We start from the raw sequence: 12190 nt of genomic DNA, 5'->3' as shown, positions 1-12190 counted from the left end.
CTAGTTCTACTCAGACCCTTTCCCAAGGACAAGCGGGCAAAGCCCCAGGGTCCAGCTCTTGAACCAGCTGTCCCTGAACCACCTGTGCTCCTGCCGGGTAAGGCCAGGTGGGGGGATGGCAGCCAGAGCCCAGAGGGCAGAGCTCCTGGGAGAGCCACTCAGGCCACCTGCACCCTCTCCTCTGGGGCTCTGGGGGCACCTGGACGTGCAGACCAGGGTAGACAGCCACCCCCGTCCCCAGGAGCTGGGACCTTAGTGCCCACAGGGAAGAGATGGGAGGTGCGGAGGCACTGGCTGTCTTCCCTGCCATGGGGAGGGAGTCCATTTCCCTGTGGAAAGCCAGGTCAGAGGCCCCTCACATCCCTGTAAAAGTCCTAGTGGCCTGGTCCCTTCTCTTTGGACTCTCCCAAGGTGCTGAGACTTTTGGGAAGTTGATAAGGGAGAGAGGAGGGAGCCAGAAACAAATCTGAACAATTGTCTAAGTCTGAGAAAAGAGCAGGAATGAGATTTCTGGCCTCCGAGACAGGTGCACAACAAGGGGATGGACCTCCAGAAGAGTCCTGCAGAGAGCCGGCCGCCAGGGGCCACGGAGGGCAGGGCTCCGGGAAGGAATGGCCAACACTGACCTGGCCTTGGCTCCGTTCAGAGGGTAATCCCCAGAGATGCTCAAAATGGAAAACACAGACCAGCTTTGTCAAAATCACGCAGGAAGTGTCTATGAAAATAGCCCGTCCCCAAAACCCATAGGAACAATCATGGATCCCCCACCACCTTGCCCCATCTTTAGTCACTCTCCCCACAGACCACAGTGCCCCCCCACAGCCCCCCCCACACACCCGGCCGACCCAGGGAACAGGGGGTGCAGACATGTCTTCCTCTATCTTGCTCTAGCTGAGCAGCATTTCCTGTGCCCCATGCCTCATTAGCACATCAGTGCTGTCGTTTCCTGTGACGACTCTCTGTTTCCATTCTGGCAAATGTTTGCTCTTTTCTCTCTGCTCTGGGGGTTGGGAGGGGATGAGCTTCTCACGGAGTCTCTCTCTCTCTCTCTCTCTCTCTCTCTCCTCTTGGCAGTTTCCCCCCTACACTCCTCACACTTCACCAGGAGGCTGAGCGCATAGCATCTCCCTGAGCCACCTCTCTTGGGGCGCATGGCACCAGGCTGAGTTCGTGCTTCCCACAGTGGACACTGTAGCCACATCCAGGTAGAACCAAACGTGTTGTTTTTGTGTTTGGGCTCAATGCAGCCTAACATTTCAGGGGTAGATGCCAGGTAGACGCAATGTTGGGGGAAAGAAAGCTCTAGAAAGATTGGAAAACATGGAGATGAGGAGGATTTCTAGTCTTCTTATCTACTTAAAAAAGTGGTTATGATGGTATGCAAAACGCAAGTCAATTTCGCCTTTTCTCCTGATGGATGGTCACTTAGGAAGAGCCAGGAGAAGTGGCATGTGTTAGCTGTGGATAACTGAGAGAAAGCTTAGAAGAAGAAGCTGAAGCCAGAGAGGTTTCTATGACCATGGATGGGATCATCCCGACCATTTCAGAAATCAGAGGGAGGACCTTGGAAGCCAGGACTCTGCAGGTAACTGCCGGCAGCCTGGACAGGTGAGTAACTCAGGGTGGTGAGCTCCACCCTCCCCTGATTTAGACAGACAGCCCTGGCCGACCCCGGGCACTTCTACCCCAGCAGTGCTCCTAGCCCTCACGACTGCCCTCAGGTCCCCTTAGACCACCAGATTCTAGGCTTAGAGAAGCTTGCCCAGGACTGCTGGGAGGGAAGGAATGGGTATCGGTGAGAAAAGGAAGTTGCAGGGAGAGGGTCCTTAGACCTTGCTGTCTGGCCTGGGTGGATTTCTTACCTCCCAGAGGTCCCAGTCACTGTCCTCAATCTTCCCTGTATCAGGTCCCAACAACCACTCTCCTCCTTCCCCCTCAAAAATTAGGAGCCACCATGATGGAAACAACAGGCCTGTTTTCTTTCAGTGATGTATTTTTAGGTCCTAAAAACTTTCCATGAATGGAAAATGCAATCATCGATGTATAAAGATATGTCTTTAGGATATAAAATCTCACAGAACTCAGCATGGCTATACATTTTATTGCTAAAACTTGCAGGATCATACTAACAAACATAAAAAGTCCAAGAGTGGTTGAAACTTTAACAACACTTGTAGGTATGAATCTCAGTGCTGTGATAACAGTGCAACTCAGCAATAATAAATTTCAAATCACTGTCGTTTAGGGAAATAAATGTATTATCATGACAAACACATATATGTCACCTGCAGGTGGAAGGAGCATGGATAGGGACTGAATTTATGAAGCTGTCAGAACCCTGAGGCCCCCCCAGATAACTACTTCTATGTTCATTCGTGTTTACTAAGTCACTCATCTATTCCACAAATATTCACCCTGCCCTTGCTAAGTGCCAGGCACTGTTCCAGGTACCAGGTAAATAGGATGGACAAGTCCATGGCTTCTTGGAGCTTACAGTCAAGTAGGAAAGTCAGATATAGACAAACAAATGGATATATAATAAAATGTCAATCTGTCTTAAGTGTATAAAGGAAAACCAGAACAGAGTTAAGGAGACTGGGAGTAATAGGCCTGTCTGAGCAGGTGATATTTCAGATGAGACTTGAGGGAAATGAGAGATGGAGCTACCTGCCCCCCCACCCCCACCCTGGGAGAGGACCTGGGGGTCTGAGGTGGCAGTGTGCTATGCACGGACAGGGACCAGCCAGAAGGAAAGTGGTAGGAAATGAGGTCAGAAGGTAGGCAGAGGGGCGCCTGGGTGGCTCAGGAGGTTAAGTGTCCAACTCCTGATTTCGGCTCAGGTCATGATCTCAGGGCCATGGGATCTAGCCTTGCATCGGTTCTATGCTCAACTTGGAGCCTGCTTGGGATTCTCTCTCCCACTCCTTCTACCACTCCTCTCTCTCTCTCTCTCAAATAATAATTTAAAAATAATAATAATTTTTTTAAGATTTTATTTTTATTTATTCATGAGAGACACAGAGAGAGGCAGAGACACAGGCAGAAGGAGAAGCAGGCTCCCTGCAGGGAGCCCGTTATGGGACTCAATCCCAGGACCCCGGGATCACGACCTGAGCCCAAGGCAGATGCTCAACCGCTGAATCACCCAGGCATCCCTCAATTAATAAATATTTTTAAAAGAGAGAGAGAGAAGAAGAAGAAGAAGAAGAAGAAGAAGAAGAAGAAGAAGAAGAAGAAGAAGAAGAAGAAGAAGAAGAAGAAGAAGAAAGAGGAGGAGGAGGGCAAAGGCTAGATCATAAGGGGCCATGAAGTCCTCACTGAGTAGGGATTGTGTATGTTATCCCAAGTGTGATCAAAGTCATGTGGGTCACAGGAAGAGAGGGGACGTGATCTGGTTTACTGTGAGGAGGATCATGCAGGCTCATGTGTGAAGCTAGTATGTGGGGCTCAAGAGGGAAGGCAAGGCAACGCACTAGGGAGGTTACTGCAAAGACCCATGTGGAAGCAAGGAGTGGCAATGGAGGAGTGGAGGTGATTGGGTTTGGGAAAGATGCCCAGAGCTGAGCAGATGGAATTTTCTGGTTGACTGAATAATTGAGGTGTGAAAGAAAAGGAGCAGTCAAGGATAGCTCCAACCACTAGCTGATGGGAGACACCAGAGGAGAAGCAGGCTTATGGGAGAGGAACAGGCATTCTGTTTCAGACATATTTGGTTTGAGATGTCCATTGGGCAGTTTAGCAGAAATGTCCAGGAGAATTGGGTAAACAAGCCTAGGACTAGCTGACCTGGCTTCTAACATTTGGGTCTGTTGGCCATTCCTGCTGTATCCTCCATTGGCTTCTTCTTGTTGCAGTAGGCAGAGCAGAGCAGCAACCCCGTGCTGTCAGGGAACCACAAGCAGCAGAAACTCACTCCTGCATTTGTGTGGGTCACATTCCACAAAACAGCAAGTATTGTTGGAGACCAGTTCTGCAAGTCTATACATGGGGGTTGTTCAAATGTCCGCAAGCCGGACTCCGTCCCAGAGCAGCTCCCTCTTCCACACAAGACAGGACACCAAGGAGTAGGGAATGAGGAGGAAGCAGGGGCAGGTGAACCTGATTTTGCCAGTTTGGAGGACAGTGTGGTACACTGGAAAGAGCGCACAATCTTTGGGCCCCAACAGACCTAGACTCACGTTCCATCTTTGCTCCTTCCCACCTGTGTGATCTTTGATATATTACTCAGCCTCTCTGAGTCTAAATCTCAGGTTTCTGGCCACAAGGAGAGATGAGATGTTGTAGAGATTAACACACACCCAAACCCCTGGCATCCAGTAGGGCTTCCAAAGGGGTAATGCCCAGCTTCCTTCTGTCCACAATGAAGATACTCTCTTCAACCACACAGCCTACCCACCTCAGCTTTCCGGCTGGCTCCCATTCCAAGTCCTCAGGCTCCAATTCCTGCAGAAAACCTTTTCTCCAGCCTTCTCAGCCTCCTACAGCTGGAGAATGGCCCTTGTTTTTCCCCACAGAGAGAAAGACCAGAGCAGAGCCATATTTTCTGGGTTTGCAGGATTCCTTGCCGTCCTACTGACCACTCTGATCTTCTACAGCCTATGGAACTGGAATAAATGGAAGAAGCAGCGTGAGTCCTTTGATTGTCCCAAGTGGAGACACACGAGGATCCACCATCTAGCCTGGCATTCAAGGCCAAGTTTATTCTCCAGACATAAACTCTGTTCTCTTCTGTTCTTCCCTGACACACTGGCCATTGTCTCACTTTTGAGTCTAAGCCATGCCCCTGAAAGGCTCAGTGCCAATCAGAGTTCCACTTGGCAGGTCATTGCCCTGAGACATTTATGCCCATCCTTTGCTACCACCCCCTACTTGCCCACTTGCTTCTTCTCCCAGTCTTCTGGCTCAAATGGAATTGGGCAAGTGTGAAAATGTATTTTTTATGATACATAGTGAGGATGGGGAATATTTTCAGGGACTATCTCACACCTAAGGGTCCCTGCATTCGGTACCACTTGCCCCCACTGAAATCTCCATCTCTCTCCTTGTCTTGCAGGACACATTCCTTACTTCCGAGTTACCGTCACGCCCTTACTTTCTCTGTCTCGACCCAGACAAGGAGCCAAAAATATTTATGACTCCTTACCCCAGAGGCAAGGAGAGCTGGGTAGGTTTTTCTTTCTAATCTGCAGAGCACAAATGTTACTGAACTTCATCCAGAATGCACCTCTCATACCCAGAAGCACCTTTTTTCTTTTTTTAAGATTTTATTTGTTTATTCATGAGAGACACAGAGCAAGAGAGAGAAAGGCAGAGGCACAGGCAGAGGGAGGAGCAGGCTCCATGCAGGGAGCCTGACGTGGGACTCGATCCTGGATCTCCAGGATCACGCCCTGGGCTGAAGGCTGCACTAAACTGCTCAGCTGCCCCAGAAGCAACTTCTTCTTTTTTTTTTTTTTCAGAAGCAACTTTCTTTACATTTTCAGACCTTTCTGCCCTTCAGGGAGCGTGGAGGAGGACGGGATAGTCAGAAGCAGGCTGTAACTCCATTAGGGGCCTACAGAGCTAAAAAAAGGGAGCTGGGAGGTGTCTGGGTTGGGTTTTTTTTTTATTTGTCCTGATATGAAGTCCTGGATGGGTATGTCCAGGAATGGGGGACACATACAGAAGAAGAGCATGGCCTCTGGCATTACAGGAGCCTCCTCCCCAGCTGCTCTAAACTCTGTGCCAATTAGTGTCCTCTGGTCCTTGTTAAAAACAGAGGACAGTCCCAGGCCTCAGAGCACATCATTCTCCCTAGCTCTGCCCCTCTCACCACAGCACACCGGCCTCAAATACCGACACCACACAAACCCACATCAACCACGATGCGGGGACCATCGAGGTGGAAGCGCTCAGGGGACTGGCTGGCTATCTTCAGGATTTGTTCTCTGTCCTTTCAGGGAGACGGCAGTCAAGGAGTAACCATATTTTCAGTACCGAGAGCCTCCTTTCCAGAAATTATGATAGCCCTCCTTCTGATCCTGTGGTAAGAGTCAAGGGAAAGGACAAGCCCCTTGGGAGAGAGGACATTTCTCGGGCAGAACTGGGGTAAATAAGTTCAGGTCACAGATCTCCTTTCCTGGCAAACAACAAGTCCCCTGGCAGTTGCCCTGTGGCCCTATTGATAAATTGGGAAGACAAGCCTCGGGGACCTCCCTACTGCCCAGGGACAAAAATCATGAAAGGTAGGAACAGTTGTTCAGGATTTTAAGTGAGATACCAGGGCACATGTATTCAAAGATACGGTGTTAGAATGGAAATGTATTGTTTTAACAAAGGTAACAGCTCACTCAAATGAGTATTGTCCCTTCCAATGCTGTATCCTACCTCGAGAGAGGATACAAATATTCCAACAATGCTGTGGATGCTCGAAACATCCTTAAAACCCTGCTTTTGGGAATTACTTCTGGGGCCCATGGCAAATGGTTTCAATTATCCTCAATAGCAGGTATGTTTGTAAGTCATTGAGGACTGTAGCTGGTGTAGAAAGTGTTTGATCAAACGTGGGGTATTTTTGAGGTTACCATGGGAACACTACAATGAATAACAATGACCTAGTGTGTCCTGTGACCTGGCTCTAAAGGCAGCCCTCAAGGAGGAGCCCCACAACGCTGTGGGGCAGAGACACCCAAGACAGGAAAGGGGGGACCTGGAAGCTCAGGGGCCTCATCTCCAACAGATAAGCTCTCACTTGCTTGTTGAAGAACCGGTCCCTTGGCTCTGTGGTCATCTCAGATGAACACAGTCCTACCGCTGCTGCTGATCCTGCTGCTACCCAGCTTCTCACTACCCAGAGCTTTACGTTCAGTTAGCACTTGGACACCTCTAGTGCTCCTCCCACATATCCCATCCTTGGGCTCTGCTCTCACCTCTACAAACTCCTGGGGGACCAAGCTTGCATGGCTGATAATGTGCAGGGAGGACGAAACGTCACTGCCAAAGCGAGTTCTAGCACTCCATCCCAAACTGATATGAGGCCACAACACATGTTTGGCTACAGACTGTGTAGTAGATGAAGAACATTTGGAACCAGTTGCCAACATTTAAAAATCTAAAAGATTTCACATTAAAATCTGGATGTCCAGCTTTTCTTGAAAAGTCAGAAGCTCTAGAAACATCAGACTGGCATCCCTAAATGGTCACAATGGGCTGGGTCTGTATGCCAGGTGCCCCTTTAATAATAACAACCATTTGTTAGTGTCTTCCATGTGCCAGAAACTATTCCCAACACTTTATGCATAGTCACACACTTACTCCTCACAAAAACCATATCACGTGGATATTATGGCTCTCCCCATTTTATTTGCGAGGGAGGTAAGGCACAAAGAGATTAGGTAACTTTGCCCAAACTCGGCACAGAGTAGCGAGGCTGGGATTTCCACCCTGAGTCTAAGGCTGAGTCACTACTTTTAGCCACTGTACTCTATTGCCTCTCAAGGCTCAGAGGTAGCAGGCTCTCTCCAGTTCATACTATTCCCCTCTACAGACTCCCCATTGAACACCCACACTGTGACCAAAAACCAGCAGCAATTTATCATCACATTTACACTTGTGTTCCCTAAACTTAGCCCACACTACTCATACCTGCACATGATCTAAAGCTTTGCAACTGGAGACCTCCAACTTAGACATGTTCTACAAGGTAAAGAACAAAGTGAAGGAACTATTAGATAGTGGTCCTGGGTGGGGAAGTAGAAAGGTTTCACCTGTATTTCTGCTTCAGTCCTGTCACTGGCTTTCTCTTCTTGCTTATAGCCCTCCCAAGCAGGCAATACCCTCTGGCTGTACAGAGACCATACTCATGCCAACAGTTATGCAGTGGGCATCTATGACAATGCCACGGGGCTCCAGATGTGTGGGGACCTCACTCCCTCAGCACACTATGTCAATGTCAGAGCAGCCAGAGACTGCCTGAGCATTTCTTCAGAGGATTCAAGAGATTACATCAATGTGCCCACAGCAGAAGAGATTGCTAAGGCTCTAGCTTCTACTGACAGCACCCCCACGAGCCTCTTTGCCCTCCCAAGTGCCCAGGAGCTGGAGTCTACTGAGGAGAAAGACAAGGGCTGTGGGAATGCCAGTGACCACATCACTTTTGGGTCTCTAAGGTCTGAAAGCAATGATCCACTCAGTGATGGGGAAGATTCTTCGGAGACCTCGAATGACTATGTCAATATGGCAGGGCTGAATCTTGAGACCATCCAGGGGAAGCAGTCCTGTCTGGTTTTCCAGTGCTATAGAGATTACGAAAATGTTCCACCAGCACACACCAATGGAAACCAGCAGCAGGGGGAGGAAGAAGTGACATCCTCAGACACAGAAGGCAGGATGGATGGTCCAGGTACCCACATCCAATTTGTTGTGAAATCAGGGAGTTTCCTGGCTCTAGGGGAACATGTGACCTGTCAGCCATCTGCACAGAGTGAGAGTAGTCAGATGAAACACGAAGAAGAAATGTCAAATGACACTTCTAGTGACTATGAGAATGTTCTAGCTGTCAAGTCAGAAGACAGGGACTCCAAGCAGGGACCAGACACATAACTCCTTCCTGATGAATTAGGACCCAGAAACCCAGCTGAAGAGCTCTGTGGAGTAGGCTATGCTTGCCAGACCCATGGCCACTACGAGGTCTGGTAAAGATCGCTGGCCATCCTTATATATCTCAGTGGTTCATTCATGCACAGAAGTTAGGGAACTCACAAAAGCCAATGTCTGAGAAAGCCAGAAGGGAATTCTTCTCAAGCAGGGTGCAATTATCTCTCATACCAACCTAAGAATGTTTGCTGAAACTCCCTTATAGGACAATTAGTAGATTAAAAATGTAATAGTACTTTAGTGAACAGTGGAAACATGAAGTGGTCTAAAATCATCACCTTTGCGAATACCAGCAGGATGCAAAGTGAGAATATGGATCAGTTTGTAATCCAGGCAGAGGCCAAAAAGAATGGAGAAGTCTGAGTTGGGGTGGGACAGCAGTTTCCAGTTGAAAAAGGGTGTGGACAATCAAACGCTAGAGAATATGTGGGACATTAGAACCGTCTTTCATTGTACTATCCACTTTAGAAAGGTGATAGTTTCTCAGAAGCATACACTTATACAACCCAGCCATTCCACTACTAGATGTTTATCCAAGAGAATTGAATATTTGTGTTCATACAAAAGCCCATATATGCCTATTTATAGTAGCTTTTTTCATAACTGCCAGAACTAGAAATAACCCAGAAGTCCTCTAACACATAAATGGAAAAATGAACTGTGGTATATCCATGTAATAAGGTTATCTATACTGAACATAAAAAAGGAACGAACTATTGGTTTGAGCAACAACACGGGCAAATCTTAAATGCATTTTGGTAAGTGAAAGAAGTTAGACCTAAAAAAAATCTACAAATTGTGTGATTCCAATTATATGACATTCTGGAAAAGGCAAAACTTTAAGGATGGAAAACAGATTAGCGTTTGCCAGGTTTAGGCAAAGGGAAGTTTACCACAAAGGAATTTCTAGGTTAATGGGGCTCTTCTGTACTGGTACTGTGGTGGCAAATACATAACTGTGAATTTGTCAAAACACAAAAAACTATATAGCACAACGAGTGACTTTTATTATATGTAAAAAATTTTAATTAACCACTCTACCAGGGGAGGCCATAATGGAATGAAGATTAAGACAAATAAACCTAACTATATTACAGATGGATGATATAGCCTCACTGAAGGTGGGGGAGGAGCTGGCCTAATTAACTTTGGAAAACTATGCTTTCACTTGAAACTGTAAGATAAAGACATACAAACTGTACATAAACACTGCACTCTAGTTGGTAAATTCGTATCTCAGAGGAATATAGTCTAGCAATTCTGAAACTACGTTAAATGTATGCTAAGATTGAACAAATAAATAAACGTAGATAAGGAGAGACGGGTTTCTCACTATCAGAAAAAGAGGTGACGAATAAGCGAGTAGAAAAGGCTACGATGAACTCTGTGGTGCCAGACTAGATCTGGAGGTATAGTTTGAACTCTTGTTTATTTTAATATATATATGAATAGGGGCACCTGGGTGGCTCAGTCGGTTAAGCATCTCCCTTTGGCTCGGGTCATGATCTCAGGATCCTGGGATCAAGCCCTGCATCCGGCTCCCTGCTCAGTTGGGAATCTGCTTCTCCCTCTCCCTCTGCTGCTCCTCCTGCTCGTACTCTCTCCATGTCAAATAAATAAAATCATATATATATATATATATATATATATATATATATATAGATGCAGAAATAAATATAGAGATGTGTATACATGGGCTAGCATACCTATACTTCTTAGTTCTATCCCACCAGAGGGTCTAGAAGAATTGATACCCAAGAAGCAATGAACACACTTAGCAGCCAGCTCTTAGTTTCTAAATATCATTCTTAATAAAAGGAACCAGAGCTCCTTGGAAAAATGGCCACTTATAGATCTGGGGGAACTTGACCGTCTTGTAGATAAAGAAAAGAAAGAAAGAAAGAGAGAGGAGGGTGGCAGGGGAAGAAAACAGAAGAAAATAGGCATGTTGGAAGGAGCCATCTAAAAGAGCTCCCAAAGGCAAAAGTAGAACAATCTCAGCAATAAAAATAAATTATGATATAAATGTATAACTTAGAACAAAATAAATATTCTTGAGTCCATATCAATAAGTGAATAAAATGGAAGAAAGGGAGAAATCTTCTTTCCAGATGAATTCTGAATAATAAATATAGAAGAAATGAGGAAAAAACAAAATCACTACTAAGACACCACAGAACTGTATGTTAATTAAACTGGAATTAAAAACTTAAGGGTGCCTGAGTGGCTCAGTTGGTTGTCTGCCTTTGTCTCAAGTCACAATCCCAGAGTTCTGGGATGGAGCCCAGTGTTGGGTTCCCTGCTCAGAGGGGAGTCTATTTCTCCCTCTTCCTCTATCCCACCCACCTGCTCATATGCTCTTTCCTCTCACGCTCTCTCTCCCAAATAAATAAATAAAATCTTTTTTAAAAAATAACAAAATAAAAATATTTTTTAAAAAAGACACCACAGAATAATTGCTGTGGGCAAGTCTTAATGAATGCTAAAATCAGTGGATGACACATTTGAGAGAAGTAAGATAGTTGCTTAGCCTCAAAGATCTCCCTTCAAATATTTGTACTTTACTGTGATGACTTTAACACACATCCACAAATGAATCAATACTTCCCCGGGAACTTAATTCCCCTCCCCTTCAGTGTGGAGTGTGAGCTGGATTTGGTGACTCTTTTCTAACAAATAGAACATGGAAGGGGGGAGTGGAGGAGAGGGAAGCAAATTTAGAGTGGAGAAACTTGGCAGACACCACTTTAACCAAGGGTGGTTAAAGGGTGGTCAAGGGTAACTCACCACTTACAAATCACATTGTTATATGATCAAGGAAAAGGGTATTTCACCTCTATAGGATCCTTCCCCAAAGTCCACAAAATTATGATAAGAATTCATGAGGAAAAAATCCAGATTGCTTAACATTCTACAAATACCTGACCTGAACTCTTAAAAGTGTTAAAAGTCATGAAAGACCAGGAAACACTGAGAAACGGTCACAGACTGGAGGACACCCAGGAGGCATGATGACTAGGTATATAGAGTAATGATAAGTTGGATTGGATCCTGGTACAGAAAAAGGACATTAGTGGGATAAAAAAAAATGGTAACATTCAAAAAGTCCGTATTTTAGTCAATACTATTACATCGATGTTAATTTCTTAGTTTTGATAATTGTATCATGGTTATGTAAGATGTTAACATTAGGGAAAGCTGGGTGAAGGATATATGAAAATTCTATCCTATTTTTGCAACTCTTCTGTAAATTTTTTCGAAATAAAAAGTAATTGTAAAGCATGGATAAAATGAAGACATCTAGTTTCATCCCATTTAAATAAATATGCCTTGTTCCTTCCTCTGCAAAATGGGTATAACATTAAAGCATGTGCTACTGTAATTGTTCTGGGTATTTGTTTTTCTTCATTGTTTTGTTAACATATTTGATCAGTCTCCCTATTAATCTGTACCATTTTGCCTGCAAAAAAAATATATTTAAAGCCTTCGTATTCACTGTGGATCTTAGCACAAGGCTCAAGATAAAGGCAGGTTACTGATAATTGATGGTCGATAA

General features: G+C 45.7%; 1 protein-coding gene across 1 annotated transcript; it reads left to right on the top strand.

The window, feature by feature from the left end:
• The first annotated feature begins 963 nt into the window (after nucleotides 1-963).
• Nucleotides 964-12016, top strand: LAX1 (lymphocyte transmembrane adaptor 1). The gene is made up of 6 exons (XM_077886637.1): nucleotides 964-1205; nucleotides 1430-1608; nucleotides 4515-4627; nucleotides 5054-5164; nucleotides 5940-6025; nucleotides 7795-12016. Exons 2-6 carry the CDS (start codon nucleotides 1514-1516, stop codon nucleotides 8578-8580), a joined length of 1191 nt encoding a protein of 396 aa, XP_077742763.1. The 5' UTR covers nucleotides 964-1205; nucleotides 1430-1513; the 3' UTR covers nucleotides 8581-12016.
• Nucleotides 12017-12190: the final 174 nt, after the last annotated feature.

The sequence above is a fragment of the Canis aureus genome, chromosome 38 (assembly GCF_053574225.1).
Source record: "Canis aureus isolate CA01 chromosome 38, VMU_Caureus_v.1.0, whole genome shotgun sequence".
NCBI classification, from domain to species: Eukaryota; Metazoa; Chordata; class Mammalia; order Carnivora; family Canidae; genus Canis; species Canis aureus.
The sequence above is the reverse complement of the archived record's forward strand: the minus strand, read 5'-3'. Positions and strand labels throughout refer to the sequence as shown.